This window comes from Mustelus asterias, chromosome 8, assembly GCF_964213995.1.
Source record: "Mustelus asterias chromosome 8, sMusAst1.hap1.1, whole genome shotgun sequence".
NCBI classification, from domain to species: domain Eukaryota; kingdom Metazoa; phylum Chordata; class Chondrichthyes; order Carcharhiniformes; family Triakidae; genus Mustelus; species Mustelus asterias.
In genome coordinates this window covers 77,149,763-77,176,206 of record NC_135808.1, presented here as the reverse complement: position 1 = coordinate 77,176,206, position 26,444 = coordinate 77,149,763, and the positions used below count along the sequence as shown (strand labels likewise).

The following is a 26,444-nucleotide window of genomic DNA, read 5'->3' as shown; positions in this document are numbered from 1 at the left end:
TAGCTCCCTGTTGCACGACAGCTCTGTTGAGAGGTGATCTAAAAAAATGAAGTCTGTTCTTACTGGAAAGTTGTGTTTGACCTCCCTTAAACCCTGTAACCTGTCCAAGTGTACAAAGGAGTAAGTGTGTATATATCTACAGTGCTTTATGTTCCCATCTTACTATCTGGGAGAGGCTGTGTATTGTGCTTAGAATGTAAGACTCATACCTAGCAGTATGGATTCCTGTGAACGGGATAGGGATTCTGCTGTCCTGCTTTCCTGAGATTGCTGGGTTTGTGCTTTTGTTTAATTCTTTCTACAAATTAGAAGATTAAGTTAAATATTTTTCAACTGCGTTTTCAATTCGCTGCCACCAATTTAGTTTTATTGCATTGAAAGGTGGAAGGATCCTTTAGATTGTTGATGTTGTGTATTTTATTTCTAATTTCAGAGAGATTTTGGAATACTTTGACAACACCTATGATTTGGATGAAACCATTTTCAGTGCGCTCAAAGGTAAGGCTGAGGCTTTCAGTGGTGAGTTCTCCTGTAACTCATTCCTCTACTGAACACTCACTGGATTATTACTGATTGGAAAGAAAGCTAGAACTGAGGCAGTTTGTGATCAGTTCCTCACATTTTTCTTGATGCTGCAAGGGGACTGTTACATGAGCTGCCCCACTGACAGTTTTTATGGGTTAGCCTAGGCAGTGAACAAAGAACAAAGAACAATGCAGCACAGGAACAGGCCCTTCGGCCCTCCAAGCCTGCGCCGCTCATGTGCCCACTAGACCGTTCTTTTGTATCCCTCTATTCCCAGTCTGTTCATGTGGCTACCTAGATAAGTCTTAAATGATCCCAGCGTGTCCGCCTCAATCACCTTGCTTGGCAGTGCATTCCAGGCCCCCATCACCCTCTGTGTAAAATACGTCCCCCTGACATCTGTGTTGAACCTTGCCCCCCTCACCTTGAACCCGTGACCCCTTGTGTTCGTCACCTCCGACCTGGGAAAAAGCTTCCCACTGTTCACCCTATCTATGCCCTTCATAATTTTATACACCTCTATTAGGTCGCCCCTCATCCTCCGTCTTTCCAGGGAGAACAACCCTAGTTTACCCAATCTCTCCTCATAGCTAAGACCCTCCATATCAGGCAACATCCTGGTAAACCTTCTCTGTACTCTCTCCAAAGCCTCCACGAGCTTCTGGTAGTGTGGCGACCAGAACTAGACGCAGTATTCCAAATGTGGCCTAACCATCGTTCTATACAGCTGCAACATCATATGCCAACTTTTATATTCTATGCCCCGTCCAATAAAGGCAAGCATGCCATATGCCTTCTTCACCACCCTCTCCACCTGTGCTGCCACCTTTAAGGATCTGTGGACTTGTATACCCAGGTCCCTCTGTGTGTCTATACTCCTGATGGTTCTGCCATTTATTGTACATCTCCCCCTTACATTAGATCAACTGAAATGTATCACTTCGCATTTGTCTGGATTAAATTCCATCTGCCATTTCTCCACCCAATGTTCCAGCCTATCTATATCCTGCTGTATTCTCTGACAATGTTCATCACTATCCGCAACTCCAGCAATCTTCGTGTCGTCCGCAAACTTACTGATCACACCAGTTACATCTTCCTCCAAATCATTTATATATATCACAAACAGCAGAGGTCCCAGTACAGAGCCCTGCGGAACATCACTAGTCACAGACGTCCAACCGGAAAAAGACCCCTCCACTGTTACCCTCTGTCTTCTATGGCTAAGCTAGTTCTCCACCCATTTAGCTAGCTCACCTTTTATCCGGTGAGATTTAACCTTTTGCACCAGCCTGCCATGAAGGACCTTGTCATTAAAATCCATGTAGACGACATCCACGGCCCTTCCCTCGTCAATCGTTTTTGTCACCTCCTCAAAAAACTCAACCAAATTTTTGAGGCATGACCTCCCTCGTACAAAACCATGCTGTCTATCGCTAATGACCTGCAGGACATGATAAAAAGTCCGGCAGCCCCAATGCCACCCACCAGAACCAAGATAATTGCAGGGATGAGGGAAGGTGGTTTTGTGAACCATCAACAGTTAGGGAATGGTGGTGGGAAAAATTCAAGCCCAAAGGAACGCTCCTGTTCCCACTGGCCCCACATGGCTTCTTTGATGATGTGATCCTATTTGGATGGTGCTGGGGTCCTAGAGTCAGGCTGGCACTGCCAGGGTGTCAGGCAAGCCCTGCCAGGGTGCCAGGCTGGCTGTGCCAAAGGGTCACTGCCCAGCCCTGCCCCACCCACTGGGGGGCTTCAAAGGCCTCTAGTCCCACCGGCGAGGCCATCACATCTGGTCTACATTGCTGGGGACCGTTTGTGATCCTAGCCAGTGAGGATCTCCACCGGCAAGGAGGTAAGTCCAAGTGAGCCTGGACAATAAAGTCTGAGACTCACTAATGATACGTAAATGCCAATTTCGCCAACAGAACAGTGTCAGTAACATCGCAAGAGGCAAAAAGCCGGGCGTAAACCCAATTTTCCGCCTCTTGTCCAATCTTACCGGCTTGTTACGCCAATCGACCAGCTGGACAAGCCGTTAATATTGCCTGTGTTAAATGAGGGGGATTTGTGGTGGTGAGAGGGAGTGGGGGCATGTAGGCACATCTACCTTGCAAGGCTGCTGCTGTATTCTGAGTACCAAGTCATATGGTTACGTATCACATCCTGTCTTGAGGTGGGTAATGATTGACAACAGTTTAAGATATGTTCCCTTAAAGGCACATGTATGTCATTACAATATCCCCCTTTATTTTCTGAACTAAAGGTTTAACTTTAAAGAATAACACTATTTACATGGCAACAAAGAAACTAAAGTGTAGCTGGTGGATGTACCGTATTTAGATTTCCAGAAGGCATTTGATAAGCTGGTACATTAAAGGTTATTGCAGAAAATAAAAGGCCATGGTGTCAGGAATAACATATTGGCATGGATAGAAGATTAGATAGCTAACAGGAAACAGAGGCTAGGCATAAACGGGTTATTTCTGGTTGGCACGATGTAACAAGTGGTGTGCCACAGGAATCAGTGCTGGGGCCTCAGATTTTTATAATTTATATGAATGACTTGCATAAGGGGACCATAGCTGTGGTTGCTGAATTTGCTAATCAAACAAAAATAGGTAGGAAAGTAAGCTATGAAGAAGACATAAGGAGGTTACAAAGGGATATAGATAGGTGAGGAGACTGGGCAAGGATCTGACAAATGGAGTATAATGTGGGAAAATGTGAAATTGTCTATTTTGACAGGAAAAATAAAAAATAAGCATATTATCTAAATGGTGAGAGATTGCAGAGCTCTGAGGTGCAGAGGAATCTGGGTGTCCTAGTGCATGAATCACTAAAAGGCTAGTATGCATGTACAACAAGTAATTAGGAAAGTTAATAGAATGTTATCGTTTATTGTGAGGGGAATGAATTTAAAATGGGGAGGTTATGCTTTGGTTGTGCAGGGCATTTGTGAGACCACAGCTAGGATTCACCGATCTCGTTCGCCCGGCCATCCCTGTCAGCGAGAATGGAGAATTTGGCCCTCGGCCAACACTCCATTCACTGCAGTGGGCCTGGAGAATCCGTGTGGGTGAGTTCCGACCCACATCTGAAGTATTGTGTACAGTATTGGTCTCCATATTGAAGGAAGGGTGCAAATGCATTGGAAGCAGTCCAGAAAGTTTACTAGACTAACACCTGGAATGGACAGGTTGTCTTATGAGAAAAGATTGCACAGGCTAGGCTTGTATCCACTGGACTTTAGAAGAGTAAGAAGTAACTTGACTGAACCATGTAAAATCCTGAAGGGCCTTGACAGGGTGGACATTGAAATGATTTTTCTCCTTTTGGGAGAATCTAGAACGAGGGTTCACTATATAAATAGAAGAAGTCACCCATTTGAGACAGAAATTAGGAAAATCTTTTTATCTCGGAGGATTGTGTCTTTGGAACTCCCTTCCTCAAAAGGAATGGAAGCAGAGTCTTTGAATATTTTTAAGGGAGAGCTGGATAGATTCTTTACGAGCAAAGAGCTGAAAGATTATTGGGGGTAGGCGGGAATGTGGAGTTGAGGTTACAGTTGGATCATAGATTCATAGAATCCTTATAGTGCAGAAGGAGGCCACTTGGCCCATTGAACCTGCATCGACAGTCCTCCCAACACTAATGGTCAATTCCGCATGGCCAATCCACCTAAGCTGCACATCTTTGAACTGTAGGAGGAAGCCCACGCAGACATGAGGAGAATGTGCAGACTCCACAGAGAGAGTGACCCAAGCCGCGAATTGAACACAGGTCCCTGGTGCTGTGAGGCAGCAGTGCTAACCACTGTGCCACTATGCCACTCCACGATCAGCCATTGTCTTATTGAATGGAGGGGCAGGCTCGAGGGGCCAAGTGGCCTACTGGTACTCTTAGTTTGTATGTAAAATTAAACAGCGAACAAAGAGGTTTTACAGCCTTCGACAAGATGTGAGGAGTTATTGGGAGCTGTGAGTGGATGGACTCTTCTTCCCTAGCCCAGTCTCCAGCGTTTAATCAGTCCCTTGACCTCCTGAAGAGATGGCCTGAAGCAGTAAGGAATTCTCCTGTCTGTGGAGTTCTGCTTCAAGCCAGACCCTCAGAATTGTCTGTTTAATTTATGTTCCTGCACAAACTGTACAGCAGAAAGGTTTAAACCACTCAAGTTCTCCAGAGTTTGGGCAACCTATCTGCAGCAAGGTGTGATGTCTGAGGATGAGGGTACACTGTGCTGCAGAATTACTTACACGTCGTGAGTAACTGTGAGTTGTTTCACTTCCCCACCAGTCCTCCTGCTGCATGTGAAATGGCTCAGGCTGAGATACTTTTCAGTCAAATCTTTAAAAACCACACGGCCACCAGCTTGTATTTTCCTATTTATGACAAACGTACTAATTATATGACAAAGATTGGTAAAACAATAACTTGGGTTCTTTATTTAAAGATAAGTTGTTAACCGGCAGACTATGTAGGCACATCTGCCTTGCAAGGCTGCTGCTATGTTCTGTGCACAAAAATCATCCTGTTACACTTCACAACCTTTATAAATGTGGGTAGTGATTGAGAGCAGTCTAAGATACACCTCCCTCAAAGTACATGTACATCATATCACAACAGGATCCAGACTCACTTGATCATGGGTGAAATCTAACTACAAAGTTTTAAAGTTTATTTATTAGTCACAAGTAGTCTTACATTAACACTGTAATGATGTTACTGTGAAAATCCCCTAGTCACCAAACTATGTCACCTATTCGGGTATATTAGCATGGCCAATTCACCTAACCCGCACATCTTTGGACTGTGGGAGGAAGCCGGAGCAAACCCACGCAGACATGGGGAGAATGTGCAAACTTCACACAGACAGTGACCCAAGCTGGGAATTGAACCCAGGTCCCTGGCGCTGTGAGGCAGCAGTGCTAACCACTGTGCCACCATGCCGCCCCACATTGGCTGAGCTAAAGGTAAGCTACATTTATTTTTACATCTCACTCGATCCTAACTCACCTGTTGTTGAGGATCAAATGGTGTTATTTTGGGGAATTGAAATGTTTGCTTTTCAATGTAAGCATGGAGGAGTATCAGCAAATCGATATTTATCTCTTTGCTTTGTTTAATCCGCTAGATGAGTCCAGCTTCTACTTGTGCCCAGACCGACTGCGGTTGCCCCTTATATTCTACTACTGCCACCCTCCAGTGGTCTACATCAACAAGCTCCTGCTCGCTGGCCTCATTAAGGTAAAACAGCAAGAAGCTGCTTTTGTTACAGATAGCCATGATGTGGAGATGCCTGCATTGGACTGGGGTGGGCACAGTAAGAAGTCTCACAACACCAGGTTGAAGTCCAACAGGTTTATTTGGAATCACAAGCTTTCGGAGTCTCGCTCCATCATCAGGTGACTGGAGGTAGGTTCACAAACACAGCATATACAGGCAAAGACACAATTGCAAGATGATTACAGATTGGAATGTGAAGAATGATTGGAATGCGAGTCTTTACAGGTAATCAAGTCTTTACGGGTACAGACAATGCCAGTGGAGAGAGTGATAATCACAGGTTAAAGAGGTGTGAATTGTCTCAAGCCAGGACAGTTAGTAGGATTTTGCAAGCCCAGGCAAAATGGTGGGGGTTACAGGTATTGTGACAGGAACCCAAGATCCCAGTTGAGGCCATCCTCATGCGTGCGGAGCCTGGATAACAGTTTCTGCTCAGCGATTCTGCTTTATCGTGTGTCTTGAAGGCGCCTTGGAGAATGCTTACTCAAAGGTCGGAGGCTGAATGGCCTTGACTATTGAAGTGTTCCCAACTGGAATGGAACACTCCTGCCTGGCGATTGTTGCGCAATGTCCGTTCTTCCATTGTCGTAGCATCTGCATGGTCTTGCCGATAAATCACGCCTCAGGACATCCTTTCCTGCAGCGTATGAGGTAGACAACATTGGCCGAGTCACATGAGTATGCACCGTGTACCTGGTGGGTGGTGTTCTCACGTGTAATGGTGGTATCCATGTCGATGATCTGTCACATCTTGCAGAGGTTAAGGTTGTGTGGTATCGTGGTCGCTGTTCTCCTGAAGGCTGGGTAGTTTGCTGTGAACAATGGTCTGTCTACTTGTAACCCCCACCATACTGCCTGGGCTTGCAAAATCCTATGAACCGCCCTGGCTTGAGACAATTCACACCTGTTTAACCTGTGAGTATCCCTCTCTCCACACACACTGTTTATGACTGTAAAAACTTGATTACCTGTAAAGACTCGAATTCCAACCATTCTTCACACTTCAATCTGTAATTATCTTGCAATTGTGTCTTTGCCTCTATATGCTGTGTTTGTGAACCTACCTCTCCACTCACCTGACGAAAGAGCAGTGCTCCGAAAGCTCATGATTCCAAATAAACCCGTTGGACTTTAACCTGGTGTTGTGCGACTTCTTACTTTGTTACAGGAACCAGTCAATTAACTCAGAGTAAACACATGATTATACAATATTTACCTTGAGCAGAGGAATATTAAAACAGGAAGTCAAAAAAATAGTTTCTTTTTCTTGTACAACCATATATGTTTAATGTAAATGATAGACAATGATTAATCTGATATGGGAATATTAGAAGTATTTAATGATGATGTATAGTGATGTTATTGCTGAATACACAGCATTGTTTCTTTTTATTTTGCTGCCCTGGTTTTTCTGAAGGTGATGGGATATGATTGTCCAGGCACTGTCTCTCCTCCAACAATCTCATCCAAGTGACCATTCTTCCTGTCTAATCCTGGACAGTGAGAGTTCACATGGCCTGCACGCATGGAGGAAGAGTCAAGTCAGATCCTGTTCTTAACTGATGTCCATTTTCTAGTAAGAGTCATTGAATATGCAGTCGAGGAATCTGGTTGATCTAAGTTTGTAGTGTTTAATTGGGCAGCTTCAAGGATGCTTTAAGTTGTATTTAACATGGGCTATACCTGAACTGGGTTTCGTGAAACCAACTACAAGTTAGAAAATGAAAACAATTTGAAAGACTTGCATTTTAATGTAGCACCTTTCACAATCTCAGGATGATCCAAAATGTTTACAGCCAATGAAGTACTTTGTGAAGTGTAGTTTTAGTTGTAATGCAGGAAATACAGCAGTCAAGTTGAACGCAGCAAACTCCCACAAACAGGAATGTGATGATGACTGGATAATCTGTTAATTGATAATAATGGTTGAGGACACTGGGGAGATCCCCAAGTTCGAATTGTACATGGGATCTTTCATATCCAGGTGAGAGGGCAAATAGGGTCCTGGTTTAAGGTCTCATCCCTGACAGTAATAACTGCACTGTAATGTCAATCTAGATTATGTGCTCAAATCTCAAAGTGGATTTGAATCCACACCCTTCTAACACAGAGACAATGAACCACAAGTTTCACTGACAGCAAAATGTTCTATCGCTGGATCTGATGTATCAATAATAACAAGGGATTAGCTTGTAAATTAACAGTATGAAGTTGAAATCCATTCCCACCTGATCTTCTCTCTCCTGCATTTAACCAAAGTAATTTAGTGATGGTTGGACAGTTCCCTTGGTATGCTTCAGATTACAGTCCTGCCCTTGCAGAAGTCATTGCCTGTGCAGGAATACTGCTGACAGCAAATGTTAGTTGATGGGCGGCATGGTGGCACAGTGGTTAGAACTGCTGCCTCACAGCCCCAGGGACTAAGGTTCGATTCCAGCCTTGGGTGATTGTCTGTGTGGGGTTTGCACACATGGGGTTCGTCCCATGTCTGCGTGGGTTTCCTCCGGGTGCTCTGGTTTCCTCCCACAGTCCAAAGATGTGCAGGTCAGGTGGATTAACCATGGTAAATGTGTGGGGTTATGGGCTTAGGACAGAGGGAAGGGCCAGGCTGGGATGCTCTTTTGGAGAGTTGGTGCAGACTTGATGGACCGGATGGCCCCCCTCTGCGCTGTAGGGATTCTATGATGTGTTTGATTATCATGCTGGAAAGAGCAGCCTTACCACATCTTGTAATAATTTTCATTTCCCTCATGCACCATCTCTATAAAAGGGTCTAAACATTTAATGATAGTTTGAGATTAATTGTAGGCAATTTTATTCTACGGATCCACGTAGAGGTAATATGTAGGGAGCAGTTTGAATTGGATCAGAGTGGGATTTCTGCTCCCCAGAAACAGGAAGTCCTGCTCTAGAAAGCTGCCATACAATCTGATAGGCCAACAGCTCTGTAGTCCCAGCAGTGCCAGAGGAGAGCAGTGGCCGCTGAAGACGGATAACAGACTTCAAGTAAGTCTGGGGATTTTGGGCAGTGACAGCTGGGAGACCCCAGCAAGTTGGGTAGGTGAGGGGGAAGTTGGGTTAGAGAGGTCATGGGGGAAGGAACATAGAAGGAAATATCATCTTGGGGAAGGGTGCCCCAGGAGGGCACAGGGAGCCCCCAAAGGAGGGACTCGCCAGCAGACTGCAGTGAAAGCTGCTGGGCTGCCCACCGAGTTTCCACCTTCCCCGACAGAATGAAAAATTATAGCAGAGGGGGAATGAGGCCTGTAAGTGGCTGGCAGGTTGCTGGAAATGACCTCATCTGCATCTTTCATGTGGGTGAATCCCATCTGAAAGACAGTGCCAACGGGAAAACAAGAGTGCTTCCCGCCAGTGTGGGCACTTAGCCTCAAAATGGGAGAATCGGGCCTAATGGGTTTCAGAATATGGGGGACATTTAACTGTAAAAGAAATGGCACAATTTTGAATATCCTACGTTATCAGGACAACAAGCCAAAGAAAACCTTTTCTCTCGAGTTTAGATATGTTATACTATTCCTTTAAATTAATCAAATCTACTAGTTGTACGAAAGTTTTTAATAATGTGCATGAATAATGTGCAGAAGCAACACCGATGGTATTGGGAGATTGGGACCTTGGTTGCGAGCAGCACTGAAACATGTTGGTTGATATGATCCACAAAAGGAGTTGCTGATATTTCCATCTTCATTGTGTGGGAGATCTGAGTGCTGTGAAGTGGGAACAAATGTGGTTTCAATCTGAAATGAGAGTGTTCTGGATGGCCCTGTGGGAGAATTTATTTTATTACTGGGATGTTGGGATCGCTGGTTCACCCAGCATTCATTGGCCATCCCTCATTGCCCTTGTGGAGGTGGTGGTGAGCTGGCTTCTTGGACCACTGCAATTCCTGTGGTGCGGGTGCACCCACAGTGCTGTTCGGAAGAGATTTTGAAATTAGGGATTTTGATTTTGAATACTCAGCACCGAGTGTAATAAGTAGACACATATCCCTATTAAGTCACTGGTTGGTGCTGATTTAGCTGTCCATCACTATGCAGCGGTTGAATGACTGTCAGTATCCCAGAGAGAGTGGGAAATTCCAGTCAGAATTCCTGCACCTAACCACTATTTGAGTGGCTGTTACTGAAATGATTGCATGTGGTTATACCAACTTGGGATGGGATGGGACATAATCCAATGCGATGCCTTCCATAGTTAACTAGACTTGATGGGCCGAATGGTCCTCTGTGTTGTAATAACTCTATGACATTCCAAGCTTGACAGAGAGAATGACATTATTGTAAAACTGCAGCCCAGGAAGAGTTAGCACCTTCAGGACAGGAAGTGTAAAAATAGAGATTGGAACGAGATCTGGAAATTTAAAGTGATTTGTTTTACAAACTGCTGTTGCTTTACTTCCCACAGGAACAAGTGAATCCTAGTTTTGAAGCTCTGTTTGAGACGGGTGTGGACGAGATGTCCTGGGATGACACGGTATGTACATTTGTACCTACAGGGAGTTGCAGAAGGTTAAGATTTTCTTCTGAATTAATTTAAAGCACATAGAGTGGGATTTGATCCTTCAATGAGTTATGCTTTTAATATTTATTTATTAGTCACAAGTAAGACTAACATTAACACTGCAATGAAGTTACTGTGAAATTCCCCAAGTCGCCACACTCCAAAGCCTGTTTGGGTCAATGCACCTAACCAGCACGTCTTTCAGATTGTGGGAGGAAACCGGAGCACCCGGAGGAAACCCACACAGACACAGGGAGAATGTGCAAACTGCACACAGACAGTGACCCAAGCTGGGAATCGAACCCGGGTCCCTGGCACTGTGAGGCAGCAGTGCTAACCACTGTGCCACCGTGTAGAGTTACCAAGTCTAGGTATGGAGCTTTGGGCTATCTTTGTTTTCTTATGCTGCATTATTCTTTCCTTCAGTGTCCTCCCTTTTAGATTTCTGTTTTGTTCTGAAAGCACTGTCTTTGCTCAACAGTGTTGTCTCATGGTCATAGGCAGCCCTACAATAACCGGTCCAAGTACCAATAGCCAGGCTAGTCAACATGCAGACTATTCAATGCTGCAGGGCACTCTGACAGATCATCTCCCTGGTCCTCTGCCTGTGTCCACACTTTTGTAGAAATGGGTTTGGAAATAAGATACAAAAATCAACAAAATGACTCATTTTGCTAGGTCATTACCTCCTACAGATATGACCACCAGCCATCAAGGAGCTAATCTATATAATTATTAATACAGGCTCCTTTCTTTCAAAGCTAAATGCTCAAATATGACAACATTTAATAACCAAACATTCTAACTTGTCTAAAAAATATTGACCTTGAGTTTATGAACAAAATTGAAGGCAGGCTGACTGAATTATTTTACACGCATTGCAAGGCATGTCAGTCGTTAAGGGATTGTGAAGGCAGCGATAATTGTAACTCCATTAAACAGTGTCGTTTAGCAGCAGAGGAGGGAAAGCTGAGAAATCTGTGAGGACCTGCATCGATTGGCAGACAGCAGGAGCCAATAGTGAGCCAGGTGCCTGAGATTCCAGAATGAGTGCATGTGTTGCTGGGCTAAATTTCAGCTCAAATTAACCTCAGTGTTATGAATCCAGTTTGTTCTAGTTATGGTTTGCGCATTAAATTGCTTGGTTAAATGGTAACCATAGCAATGATGCTTGATTTGCCTTCTCCCCCTCACTCTGTGCTGAAGTACCCGGGCTACATTTTCTAAAGAGACGTCATGTGGGCAGTGAGAGAAAGTAGGTTGTAGAGTGACTTGCTGTCCCAACATTCCAGGGAATATTGAGTTGTCTCCAGTGCACTGTTGCATAGCAACACATCACTGCCATTTATTTCAAAAATTTAATCTTTTGTTTTTGCAATTATTGTACAATTTTCAGGAGGCCTCGTGGCGCAGTGGGTAGCGTCCCTGCCTCTGAGCCAGACGCTGCAGGTTCAAGTCCCACCCCAGAACTTGATGGACAAGGAAGGCGCATTCATAACGCAGGCGAACAAGTTGAGTATCAGCAATAAATGCTTCCCACACACACCAATGGCCGGGAGGAAAAGCAGGAGAAGTTCCTGGTCAGCCATGTGATGGAAAGAAATTAGAGCCCCTACCATCACTATCCATCGCTTCAAGTTAGAACATGCATGTAAACGTTGATGTTATCACAGCAACCCGGACTCCTCGGGAGAGCCAGGCATTGTGGATCAGATTGGTGCCACCAGCACAGGGTTTGACTGCTGTTCAGCTCGGTGGATTTGGGAGGTGCCCCCTTGCTTTGCCCGCGTGGAGATCATGGAGCTGTGGGTTGGGCCTGCCTTTGGGCAGAGAACTAAAGGATATATCATTTTCCCTCTCACCTCTTCCCATGAATGACAGTAAGAAGTCTCACACCACCAGGTTAAAGTCCAACAGGTTTATTTGGTAGCACAAGCTTTCGGAGTGTCGCTCCCTCTTCAAATGAGTGAGGAGTTGTGTTCACAAACAGGACATACATTGACACAAATTCAATTTACAAGATAATGGTTGGAATGCGAGTCTTTACAATAATCAAGTCTTTACAGGTACAGACAATGTGAGTGGAGAGAGGGTTAAGCACAGGTTAAAGAGATGTGAATTGTCTCCAGCCAGGGCAGTTAGTGAGGTTTTGCAAGCCCAGGCAAGTCGTGGAGGTTACAGATAGTGTGACATGAACACAAGATCCCAGTTGAGGCCATCCTCGTGTGTGCGGAACTTGGCTATCTCGGCAATTCTGCGTTGTCGTGTGTTGTGAAGGCTGCCTTGGAGAACACTTACCCGAAGATCAGAGGCTGAATGCCCATGACTGCTGAAGTGTTCCCTAACAGGAAGAGAACACTCCTGCCTGGTGATTGTCGAGCGGTGTTCATTCATCTGTTGTCATAGCATCTGCATGGTCTTCTCAATGTACCATGCCTCGGGACATCCTTTCCTGCAGCATATCAGGGAGACAATGTTGGCCGATTTGCAAGTGTATGTACCATGTACCTGTTGGATAGGGTTCTCATGTGAGATGATGGCATCCGTGTCGATGATCCGGCACATCTTGCAGAGGTTGCTGTGGCAGAGTTGCATGGTGTCGTGATCACTGCTCTCCTGAAGGCTGGGTAGTTTGCTGCGGACAATGGTCTGTTTGAGGTTGTGTAGTTGTTTGAAGGCAAGAAGTGGGGGTGTGGGGATGGCCTTGGCGAGATGTTTGTCTTCATCGATGACATGTTGAAGGCTCTGGAGAAAATGTCATAGCTTCTCCGCTCCGGGGAGGTACTGGACGACAAAGGTCCTCCTCAGAAGGCAAACACGAGACACAGCGGACAGAGTACCTTCGTCATCCAGTATCTCCCGGAGCGGAGAAGCTACGACATCTTCTCCGGAGCCTTCAGGAAAGCCTTCATGACACATGACAACGCAGAATCGCTGAGCAGAAAGTGGTAGCCAAGTTCCGCACACATGAGGATGGCCTCAACTGGGATCTTGGGTTCATGTCACACTGGGATCTTGGGTTCATGTAACCCCCACGACTTGCCTGGGCTTGCAAAATCTCACTAACTGTCCTGGCTGGAGACAATTCACATCTCTTTAACCTGTGCTTAACCCTCTCTCCACTCATATTGTCTGTACCTGTAAAGACTCGCATTCCAACCATTATCTTGTAAATTGAGTTTGTGCCTATTGTGGCTACCACTTTCTGCTCAGCGATTCTGCGTTGTCATGTGTCATGAAGGCTTTCCTGAAGGCTCCGGAGAAGATGTCGTAGCTTCTCCGCTCCGGGAGATACTGGATGACGAAGGTACTCTGTCCGCTGTGTCTCGTGTTTGCCTTCTGAGGAGGACCTTTGTCGCCCTGTTTGTGAACACAACTCCTCGCTCACTTGAAGAAGGAGCGACACTCCGAAAGCTTGTGCTACCAAATAAACCTGTTGGACTTTAACCTGGTGTTGTGAGACTTCTTACTGTGCCCACCCCAGTCCAATGCCGCCATCTCCACATCATGAATGACAGCACAGACTTACAGCACAGATGGTTCATATTTGGTGTCTTACTGAGGTGAGCCTTCGGCATCTGTGTTTCAAGGTAATCAGTGCCACATGTTTCATGATGGATGGATCGTCACAGCATTGCGTGACCTTGTCCTACTCTGACATCCACTTTTTCAGCAATCAGAAGTAGCAACCATGGGGGACTTTTGCTTAAGGTCAGTGAAACCAATTCTAACAGCAACCCCATTGCCTCTGTTGGTCCCAACTAACTCAGCACAGATTATGTAATCTGTATAGGTTCAGTTACAGAGCAGTGACTGCATTCATTAAATGAGTTACAACAGCATTTAAGACTCCTCTAGAAACATCCAGAAAGTTATATTTGTAGCTGTGGTAACCTGTAAGTGGAAGCTACAAACATACAATTTTTCTTTCTTAATCCTTCATGAGCCCACAGCTTGTCATAAGTTGTGTCCATTTCACCAGGAGAATTATCGAATGGGAGGAAGTTTCAACTGGCCCAGCTTGTCGGAGAGTATTGAGTATCGAAGGAAGGTGCGGGTCATAGTGCATAAAGTCATCCAAGAGACTCCATTAGAACTTCCAATAACAGTGGATAGTCCTTGGGTAAGTGACAAAATGTTCTTCTATATCACAGATTCTAATGAAGATCTGAGGCACATTTATGACAAGCAACGGGTGCATGTGGGCTAACATGAGGAATGTAAATATCAGGAGGATCCTCAGATATCTGCAGACCCCAGAAAACAGAAGAAAATCCGAAAACCAAATTTGGGATAAATTGGGAAATTCCTCTTTGAGACAGCAAAGCAAATTCCAGCCGACCCAATTGTTGTGATGCAGCAACCTCACCCTCACTAGAGATGAGGGTGCTTCATGGGAGGGTTTTGGGGCAGTTTTAGCATTGCAAATAACCTGTACAGTTCTTAACCTGGGAGTGCTGGATAATTAGGTGTAATAGGTGCCTTGCACTCTGTCTTATCCATGCAGTATATGTCTTGGATACTTGATATCTTCGTGAAGAGGCAGTTTTGCTCTGTACCACCACGGTGGCACAGTGGTTAGCACTGCTTCCTTACAGCGCCAGGGACCCAGGTTCGATTCCGGCCTCAGCTGGAGTTTGCATGTTCTCCCTGTGTCTTCGTGGGTTTCTCCCAGGTGCCCGTTTCCTCCCACAGTCCAAAGATGTATGGGTTAGGTTGATTGGCCATGCTGAATTGTCCCTTAGTGTCGGGGGATTAGCAGGGTAAATACATGGAGTTACATTGTCGGTGCAGACGCAATGGGCTGAATGGCCCCCTTCTGTACTGTAGGGATTCTATCATTCGATGAATTGGCTGTACTGTGCCTGATCTGTTTGGTAGTGGTACTGGGTGAATGAAATTGGAATCCGTTCCATCTCCAAGCAGTAGTGCCTTCACATTAACGCACTCAAATGCTAACGGCAATGCCAATAGAGGCTGTTAGATGAAAAATTTAGGAAAAAAATCATTTTTTTTCTGAAACCAACATTGTTTAAAGTTTGGGAAATAAATTGGGGTTACAGCAGGTATTTGCTTATTAACAGGACCTTATTTTGCTATCTTTTGTCCTCTGTCATTGTTTGTCCCTGCAGTATAGTGATCCCTCATTTAGAGCACTCTCTATTAATGTTTTCATTTTAGAGCTGTTTTCATACGAAGGAGCTTCTTTTAGAATAACAAATCTCTGGTTTAGTGAGATTGGAAAGCTTTAAGGGACTGAAAGGACTATTCCTGTTATTAGATATCTATGTTCCAGTCTGCTGTGCTGGGACAATGAAATATTCCACATTGTCCTTTTTGGAACTAGCCTCTACTGATGGCACACGGATGGATTCCCGGCCTCTGCTGGTGAAACAGGAATAATTCCCAGACTCTTTGGATTGGACAGGCAGAGTTTACCGTCCTCTCCTGGTGGGATTGGGCTAATTCCCAAGCCCTCCTGGTCGGATGGGATCTTTCTGTTCTTGTCCCCCTACTCGGGCTATTCCAGGCTCTCCCCAACAGTAACTCCGGCCTTTCCCAGAACTCCACCCCCGTCCCTGATAACAGCCGGTAAAGATGCTGAGACTCCAGGCACAGTCGGGATTTTGGACCCCAGACCCGGCATTCACTCCTCATCTTTCTGCACCCGTGCTGCTGCCAGAAAGCAGCTTGTTCCTGGGACTGAGGTAGATGCCGAAAGCCGATAACCTCGCCGTCAATTCCTGCTCTCCAACAGCAAGTGAGCCTGTGTCCAACAGGAAGAACAATGGGACTCAGTTCACAATGGGAGTCAGTCATCTCACAGCTTAGTTTAAAAATTACAGGTCAGGAACAAACACACCCTCAGTAATTTTCTTATGGGAAAATTATTTTCGTTTAGCACATTTTGATTTAGCACAGTGGGAGAAATTCGGCATGCTGAATGAGAGGTAGCTGTGGAATTTTCCCCCCTTTCTAATTGTCAGCTCTGCGGCCGACAACAATGGCGGATTTTCTGCCTCCCCGCAGCATGTTTTCTGGTGGTGGATGTGGCTCCCGATTGGCCGCTGGCAGGATCTTCTGGTCAGGGCAATGTCTACAACATCTCGTGTGGCTCGCCCGCCCTGCCGCAGGGGGCCGGCTTCGGCGGGACTGGAAGATCCCGTCGGTGGTAAGGGCCAGAAAATCCTACCTAATATCTTAACAATCATCCCAGCTACAATCCGCAAACTCATTCCAAATCATGGATGAAAACTGGGGTCTTCTCGGTTTGTTTGACACAGTTAGGCCAAACTGTTAGGAGAATCTGGAGTTTTTTTTCCTGAGGAGCCTTTTCAATATTACTGACTTTTTATTTATTCATTCTTGGGACATGGGCGTCGCTGACTAGACCAGCATTTATTGCCTATCCTTAATTGCCCCTTGAACTGGGTGGCTTATTAGGCCATTTCAGAGGGCATTTAAGAGTCAACTACATTGCTGCAGATCTGGAGTCACATGTAGGCCTGACCAAGAAAGGATGGCAGATTCACCTCCCAAAAGGACGTTCATGAACCAAATGGGTTTTTACAACAATGATTTAATTGTCATCATTAACTTTTAATTTCTCATTTTTATTGACTTCAAATTTTGCCATCCAGTTGTGGTTGGATTTGAACCCAGGAACCCCAGAGACCGACACTGGGTCGTTAAACTATTAGTTGTGTGACAACACCACTATGCCACAGCCTCCCCATTTGATCCTTTCCCAACTAATATGGTGCATTGCAAAGGGCCTATTTCTTGTAAGGCTGACAACAGTGAAATAAAAGTTCATTCCAATTCATATTTTTATTTCCAGTGGGCTATTTTCATGGGATTGGAACACGAGCGAATCCATTTGGAAACTTCATCTGTGTTAATTCGTCAGATGCCAATTCACTTGGTTCAAAAGCCACCGAGTTGGAAATATGCCTCATCAAACAGTGGTCAGTACATCTGTCAAGTTTAGACTTCCTAACATTTCTAAATGGTACATGTACATTTCTATGTTGGCATACTGTTCTCAGAGTGATTGGTTGTGGTGGCCCATAGGATTCTCTTCTTGGAACACTTCTGACACCATGTACATCATGTGCCATGGGGCAGCACAGTGGCCCAGTGGTCAGCTTTGTTCAATCACAACACCAGGGACCCAGGTTCAATTCTGGCTTTGGGTCACTGTCTGTGTGGAGTTTGCACATTCTCCCTGTGTCTGTGTGGGTTTCCTCCGGGTGCTCTGGTTTCCTCCCACAGTCCAAAGATGTGCAGGTTAGGTTGATTGGCCATGTTAAAATTGCCCCTGTGTGTCAGGGGGACTAGTAGGGTAAATACGTAGGGTTTCAGGGGACTGGGCCTGACAGGGAACACTGCCTGAATGGGATTGTGGTCAGTGCATTTCGGCACTGTGGGGATTCAATGAATTTTACTTCTATGTATAGCAATTCTGACAAATTTGGTGGAGTGGGAAAGAGTTAACGGTTCAGATGGCATGGTGGCACAGTGGTTAGCACTGCTGCCTCACAGCACCAGGGACCCGGTTCAATTCCAGCCTTGGATGACTGTGTGGAGTTTTCACAGTGAGCCGCTGCTGTGGAGACTCTTTTACTTTACCACAGGTAATGAAGGAAAAGTGGACATCGGGTCATCCCTCAGTCAGTGTGACTCCTGTCCCAGTGGCTGTTTCAGGCAACACTGGCAGAGACCCAATTGCAGGTCAACCATCTTTTCATTTGTGGTTTCAACAGATTTGGGACATGGGGTAATCAGAGGAAAAAGAGTTCAAATAGAAAATTAAATAATGGGCGACACAGTGGCACAGTGGTTTAGCATTGCTGCCTCACAGTGCCAGGGATCTGGGTTAATTCCAGCCGCAGGTCACTGTCTGTGTGAAGTTTGCACATTCTCCCCGTGTTTGCGTGGATTTCCTCCGGGCGCTCCAATTTCCTCTCACACTCCAAAGATGTGTGGGTTAGGTTGATTGGCCCTGCTCAATTGTCCCTTAGCGTCAGAGGGATTACGAGGGTAAGTATGTGGGCTTATGGAGATAGGACCTGGGTGGGATTGTTGTCGGTGCAGGCTCGATGGGCCAAATGGCCTCATTCTGTATTGTAGGAATTCTATGATTCTATGAAATAACCTGGTCAAATCGCGGGATTTTGTATTTTGTAGTTGTTACCATTTTTATACAGGGATAGCACAACGTATGCTCAAAGTAGAAAACCATGAAATAATTAACAAAATGATTGATTAACTCATCTTTTACCTTTAGGGTTAAAAGCATTCGACAACCCTCTGATCAAAGTCCCAGCTTCTCAAGTTACTTATGGAAAACCAAGGAATTTCCCATCTTACGGTTGGGACAATGAATATGGACAGGTGACAACAGTGTATGTACAGAGGATGAAAGAGGATAGATGTTTTTACACATTAAAATTTCGGCAAATAGAATGTTCACGCTTAGCCAAGAATTAGACTTTACAGAAGGAAGGAAATTAGGGAATAATTTGGGAGATGTACTGGAAAGTCAGCTATTGACCTAGGAGTACAGGACTGAAGAACACAGGTTTAAAATTAATTAGATACCGGAGATTAAAAAATCTTTCACATGGAGTACAAATTCCAGCAACAAAAGGTGCAGAATAAATTGTTGAAAGGATAACTGTGTGATTTTATTGCTCTATTTATTCTTGAATGCGGACATCACTGCATTTATTGCCCATCTCTAGTTGCCCTGAGGGGAGGATGATGGTGGGCTGCCTCATTGATTCAGTGAGTGGTTTCATACAACTGAATGGTTTGTTAGGCCAGTTCAAAGGGCAGCTAAGAGCCAGCCACAATGAGGTGGTTACATATTGGTCAGAAAAGGAGATTGGACAGATTTCATTCCCGAAAAGGACGTGAGTGAATTATCCAACAGCTTCACGGTCACTTTGACTGATACCAGTTTTCTGGTTTCAGTCAAGGGCACCGGATCATCAGCACAGTGACGTAACGGCTACACTGCCAGGCCCCATAGTCTGTTTAAGAATAGGATTCATGCTTGAAAACAAAATTAAGGATAAAACTAATCAAAAACTTCATGGAGCACGATGATTTCGGTGTTCCCGGGAACACCAAAATGTCTGTGGAAGCTAACCTACCGGCTTTGAATGTGGAGAAGTAGGGATGGATTATGTTGTGGAATTTTGCTCAATTATTTTGGAATCAGGGAATATTTATATAAAACATTCCCTCTTGAGCTTAAATGAGTGGAGTAGATTCCATACAGAGTAGATGTTATATGAATTATGGATACTATGTATATATCCCAAATCACCATTTGCTCCTATTATAGATTTTACCCTTTTCTGATTCTGTAGTTTCTTAAGATCTCTCCATATTTTAACTGGAGTCACCCCCTGCTCAGCAGTAAGAGTCTTCCCCTAAGGCAGAAGACTGTGGACCCAAGCCCCATTCCAGAGATTTAAGGACATAACCGAGACTCACACCATTGCAGCACTGAGGGAGTGCTGCATTGTCAGAGGTGCCCAACTTTCAGATAAAACACTAAACTAAGGTCCTATTTTCTCCCTCAAATTGATGTAATTCATTCCACGTTACTATTTGGAAAGGAACAAAAGAGTTTTCCTGATGTTGTGGTCAATATTTTTTTCTCAATCAGCTTGGCCAAAATAGATTATTTGGTCATTTGTCTATTTGCTGTTTATGGGACCTTGCTGTGCATTTTACAAGAATAATTACACTTCAAAACTACTTCACTGTCTAGGAAGCTCTTTGGGAAAGAAACCGAGGTTTTTAAAGATGCTAAATAAATGCAAGTTGCTTCATTAACTTTGGGGACATTAAATTACATTCAAGGTGCTGTGCAGATGTAAGTTGTTGTTGTAACTGATCTCTCATGCAATCCTACAGTGTGCCAGAGTTTGAAGCCAGCAAATACCTCATAACGAATGGGGAATACCTGAAGTTTGTGCAGGCTGGAGGATATGGAAGGAAGACCTACTGGACCAAGGAAGGCTGGGAGTGGGTGGCATTCCGTCAAGCTCAGCACCCTACATTCTGGGTCTGTACAAAAGGTAGAAGTCCCTTGTTTTTCTCAGCAACCATTTCACACAATAAGGGAACACATTCTCTCGCACTCCGGGAGGTAATTTGAAAGCCGTCAAGGGGCAGATCACAAGACCAGGAATCGTATTGGTACAGACCCTCGACAAAAATAAAAAATACTCGTAATAGCAGAAAGTTAGATCAGCATCTGAAGGAAAAAATAATATTATTTTGGGGGAAGCCAACATCTCCCCAAAATCAATAAATAACCTTGTTGAAATGAATGCACCCAAGCACATGTGGTGTAAGGCGCAAATTTATTGTCTATAAATCTTACTTCCTCTTGTCACAATTTGCAGCCACACTTTTAGAACATAGAACATAGAACAGTACAGCACAGAACAGGCCCTTCGGCCCACGATGTTGTGCCGCGCTTTATCTGAAACTAAGATCAAGCTATCCCACTCCCTATCATCCTGGTGTGCTCCATGTGCCTATCCAATAACCGCTTAAATGTTCCTAAAGTGTCTGACTCCACTATCACTGCAGGCAGTCCATTCCACACCCCAACCACTCTCTGCGTAAAGAACCTACCTCTGATATCCTTCCTATATCTCCCACCACGAACCCTATAGTTATGCCCCCTTGTAATAGCTCCATCCACCCGAGGAAATAGTCTTTGAACGTTCACTCTATCTATCCCCTTCATCATTTTATAAACCTCTATTAAGTCTCCCCTCCGCTCCAGAGAGAACAGCCCTAGCTCCCTCAACCTTTCCTCATAAGACCTACCCTCCAAACCAGGCAGCATCCTCGTAAATCTCCTCTGCACTCTCTCCAGTGCTTCCACATCCTTCTTATAGTGAGGTGACCAGAACTGCACACAATATTCCAAATGTGGTCTCACCAAGGTCCTGTACAGTTGCAGCATAACCCCACGGCTCTTAAACTCCAACCCCCTGTTAATAAAAGCTAACACACTATAGGCCTTCTTCACAGCTCTATCCACTTGAGTGGCAACCTTTAGAGATCTGTGGATATGGACCCCAAGATCTCTCTGTTCCTCCACAGTCTTCAGAACCCTACCTTTGACCCTGTAATCCACATTTAAATTAGTCCTACCAAAATGAATCACCTCACATTTATCAGGGTTAAACTCCATTTGCCATTTTTCAGCCCAGCTTTGCATCCTATCTATGTCTCTTTGCAGTCTACAACAGCCCTCCACCTCATCCACTACTCCACCAATCTTGGTGTCATCAGCAAATTTACTGATCCACCCTTCAGCCCCCTCCTCTAAGTCATTAATAAAAATTACAAAGAGCAGAGGACCAAGCACTGATCCCTGTGGCACTCCGCTAGCAACCTGCCTCCAGTCTGAAAATTTTCCATCCACCACCACCCTCTGTCTTCGATCAGATAGCCAGTTACCTATCGAATCTGCCAACTTTCCCTCTATCCCACACCTCCTTACTTTCATCATAAGCCGACCATGGGGGACCTTATCAAACGCCTTACTAAAATCCATGTATATGACATCAACTGCCCTACCTTCATCAACACACTTAGTTACCTCCTCAAAAAATTCTATCAAATTTGTGAGGCACGACTTGCCCTTCACGAATCCGTGCTGACTATCCCAGATTAATCCGCATCTTTCTAAATGGTCGTAAATCCCATCCCTAAGGACCTTTTCCATCGATTTACCAACCACCGAAGTAAGACTAACCGGTCTATAATTACCAGGGTCATTTCTATTCCCTTTCTTAAACAGAGGAACAACATTTGCCACTCTCCAGTCCTCTGGCACCATCCCCGTGGACAGTGAGGACCCAAAGATCAAAGCCAAAGGCTCTGCAATCTCATGCCTTGCCTCCCAAAGAATCCTAGGACATATTTCATCAGGCCCTTTCATCAGTATTTATCATACTAAATTATCGTGACAACGTGTCCCATTCCATTTCGCTATGTCAGCTCTCACAATGTCCATGCAGGACCTAGCCACTGGATCTATGTTATATTGGAACAAATTTCTGAAATCTCTCCCAAATCTACTTCCAATTTCTTTATTTAGAAACAAATTATAAAGGATCAAATCTGGTTAGGTACATGCTTTTTAACAGTGCATTTACCAGTGATGCCGTATTTAAATAATTGGATCGAACTTACTTGTAACTTGGTCAGCGGTATGTTATGAGAACAGGTTAAATTATCAGGGTTAATTCTGTGCTTCCACGCTCAGTTTGAGGAATGCACACTTTGAGGGAGTGTGGTACCGGTTAGGTTAGGCTTTCCACCACCAATTAATTTGCAAAATCATTAATGGAAAATCTACATGAACCAGCACAACGAGGTGGAATATGCTTATTTATCTTCATTCTTTGATGCATTTGAGTGATAGGTAACGGGTCATGTTTTACTCACATCTCTGAAACATGTTTGTTGTTAAAAATAAGAATTTCTAATTAGGGTGAGCAGTCGTCCCTGAGAAGGTTAATTTAAAATCACAATAGTTAATTATACTGAACCACTTAATAATTTCATTGGTGCACTCCAGTACATTTCTGTTAAAGTAATTAATTCCAATGTGATAACTTATAAAATATGCCCATATCCACTATATGCTTTAACATGGCATTGCAGGGTATTACAGAATGGCAAAACTTCCCTTGTTTACAGCAAGAAGTTGTAAAAGTCAAGAGAACAAGGAGGGGATCTAACCGGTGTAGAGGGATAAGGTGAGAGGTGAAAAAATTGGGTTCACCCTGTCTGGTGTCCAGTGACAGACCTCCCAGTACATTGTGTATGCTGTGTACACAGTATACTGGGACATCGGAGTGCCTGTGCAATGGCGCCCCTAGAGCTCAACTGCCAGCCTCACAGGCAGGCTGAGACTTCACTCCCACTACTGGCGAGATTCACATTACGGCCTCTGTTTGCACAGAGTGCTGTAAATTACTATGACATACCTTGCTGAAAAAACGGGTGAGGAAACCTCCCGTTAGAATTTGTTTGACAAAATTCCACCCAATATGTTTTTACAGCTGCCCGCCATGCTTACTGTTCCTTCTCAAACTGCTTCTCACAAAAAGTTCCTTTTCTCACCTTCAATGCACCATTTGCATGTGGGCAATTAAACTAAAATTCAGCTCAGGCCCTTGCAAATGTTCTCCTGTGCTGCTGGTCCACACACCGGCCCCTGTTGGATTTCTGTACAGCTGCAGTGACGACCACACTGAGGTGGTTGTATACATTAGAAAATGGAGTGACAGCACACTACTCCACTTCATCTTGTCATTATAACGTAGTGCCATTCTTCTGCCTTTTCCCCATACGTGCTGCGGTTCTACCTTTCCCTAATGTTGTGAAGGGCGTGTCTAGTCATATTACCATGGAACGCACCAAGTTGAACAGTGCCGTACCACCTGTCCCTTGTGGAAAAGAGAAGCAGAGGTTGAGCTTTTCCAGCTGTTCCCTCCAGCGGGTTCCCCATCGCTGGAGAGTGTAAACAATGGAAAAACCTGTGACAGTCACAGGACTGGAAGATCCCACCACTGGCCAATGACGGGCCGTCTCTGCTACTGTAAAGCATGTGGTTGGGGTGCTGGTTGGGGTGGAGGTTGGTGGGAGGCAAGTGGGGGGGTTGGAAAATGTTGCCGTGTTCACATTTCAGCTGAATTACCTTTTCTCTGAGCTGTTCATTGAGCTGGAACTTCTGCCCCTCTTCGGCTGAGTATTTCCAGCACTTTCTGTTTATCTTTGCTTCTGATATGAAGCTTCATTTAGTTTCATCAGATGTCATTAGCTCACAAGGATGTCTACCTTTCCAGCTGCCTGTCCTCAGAGCTCTACTCTCGTTCCCTTCCCCAGCACCGCTTTCCCAGGTACCAAACTTTGGGAAGCCGAGATCACCTCTCATCCTTCTAGACCCGAGGATATAGATCACTCTACTCAATCTCTTCATTCTTCTCAGGAATAAAGCTTTGGAAACATTGTTGCCCCTCCTGCTCCTTGAGGCCTTTTACCTGCTCCATGGGCAGGACCGACTGCCCTGAATTCACTGACAGATCCTTTCCCCTTGGCTCCAGAACAAGTTTTGAGGTTGCTATGTCAGCCTATAACTCACACCGAACATCAGCATGTAGTAAACTGTACTCTCTGTGCACAATCACCTCAGACTCCAGCCCAGCAGAGCAACTTAATTTAACAAATCCAATTCTGGTATTCTCCAATCAGGATCCCAATACCCAACCCTGAGGAACTGCACTGCAAACCTGCCTCAAGCCCGAAAAACATCCACTGGCCATTACTCCGCCTCCTGCCCCTCAGTCAATCTTGGATCCATTAGGCAACTGTCCCTTTCATTCCATGAGCTTTTCTTACCATTCGGTTTTGGGGCACTGTATCAAATGACTTTTGGAAGCCCGTGTATACCACATCAACAGCATTGCCCACATTGACCCTCTCCCTCTTATCACTTTGAAAAACTCCAACATGTTAGGTAAGCACAATTTTCCCTTAAGAAATCCATGCTGGCTCTCCTTAATTAACCCACAGTTGTCCATGTGACGATCAATTCTGTCCCGAATTTCAGTTTCAGGAAGTTTTCCCACCATCAAAGTTAAAATGACCGGTTGCTAGGCTTATCCTGACACTCTTTTTGACCAAGGGAGTAATGTTTGCAATTCTCCAGTCCTCTGACATCACACCTACCCAAGTCAAAGGAAGACTGAAAAATTATGGCCTCTCCAATTTCCCCTCTCACTTCCCTCAGTACCCATGGATGCATCTCGCCTAGTTCCAGGGCTTGTCCTCTTTAAGTACAGACTATCTAATACCCCCTCATTACCAATTTTAAACCCTTCTAGTGACTGAATTTAATTCTGTTCACCATGGGTGGCATCTTTTCCCTTAGTAACAGCAGGTGCAAAGCATTCACTTAATACCTCAGCTATGCCTCCTGATTCCAATGTGTAAAACCCCATTTTAGTCCCTAATCAGCCCTCCTCCTCTTTTTACCACCCTTTTTGTATTCATATGTCTGGAGAAGTATTCTTTTTATGCTTTATGCTTCTCTTACTTGCTTTTTTCAACTGCCCTCTGACTTTCTATTTTCAGCCTGGTTCTCAATTGCATTTTCTACCTGTCACAAGCACACTTTTTCTTCTTAATCTTAATTTCTACCTTCTTTGTCATCCAGGGAGCCCTGCATTTGTTTGCCCTTTCAAAGAAAAAACACGTTGACTGCCAAAACCATCTCTTCATTGAAGGCAGCCCAATGTTCAGCTCCCATTTCTCCTGCCAGCCTTTGGCTTCAGTTTATTGGGCCCATTGAAGTTGGCTTTCCCCAAGTCATTGATCTCACTCTGGATTGTTCATTCAGTCCCTTTCCATTGTAATCCTAAACCTTACCATACAAATGCTCTCCCACTGACATTTCATCGACTTGGCTCCCGCCTCATTCCCAAGAACCAGGTCCATTTCCCATTGGACTGGACAAGTGCTGTTGTAGCAAATTCCCCCATACACAATCCTGGCCCACTCTGCCCTTTACACAACTACTATCCAATCCTATGTGTGGATAATTGAAGTCCCCCTTGTATATATATTATGTATATATAACTCTATAATGTTTGCATCTCTCTGTCATTTCCTAGCAGATTTGTTCCTCAACATCCTTCCCATTAGTTTCTGGCCGATAGAGCACATTGAGCAATGTTATTGCACCTATTTTGTTCCTTAGCTCTAACCAAATTGATTCTGTCCTTGCCCCCTGTGGGACATTGTAATTCCACGTGGCAACCTGCACCTGATACTCACCACCAACCTTACTGCCCACTCTCCGTGCATTCTCAGACATGCACTCTGACCCTGCTCGACACTCTATTACTTTCTCCCTTGCTCTGACCATAACTATTAACTTATTATTCTCTATTTTCTTGCTACCTGTCTCTCCAGTATTCTGTGCAGCTTGATATTGCCCCTCTGATAATTTCACCTGGTTTCCAAAACCCAGCCAAATTGGTCTAAATCCTCCTCAA

General features: G+C 44.7%; 1 protein-coding gene across 3 annotated transcripts in view; it reads left to right on the top strand.

Annotated features, from left to right (window-relative positions):
- LOC144497273 (uncharacterized) overlaps positions 1-26,444 on the top strand; it is a 66,975-nt gene continuing 40,531 nt past the window's right edge. For 2 of the 3 annotated variants that reach the window (XR_013498530.1, XM_078218290.1), the window contains exons 1-8: positions 1-120; positions 434-498; positions 5,663-5,775; positions 10,240-10,308; positions 14,318-14,458; positions 17,177-17,303; positions 18,626-18,743; positions 20,269-20,432. Coding sequence is in view for 2 of the 3 variants with exons in the window: in XM_078218290.1 (XP_078074416.1) it covers positions 47-120; positions 434-498; positions 5,663-5,775; positions 10,240-10,308; positions 14,318-14,458; positions 17,177-17,303; positions 18,626-18,743; positions 20,269-20,432 (871 nt within the window). In the remaining variant the exon portion in view is untranslated. The remainder of the gene's footprint in view (positions 121-433; positions 499-5,662; positions 5,776-10,239; positions 10,309-14,317; positions 14,459-17,176; positions 17,304-18,625; positions 18,744-20,268; positions 20,433-26,444) is intronic. The other variant, XM_078218291.1, reaches the window with a different exon arrangement.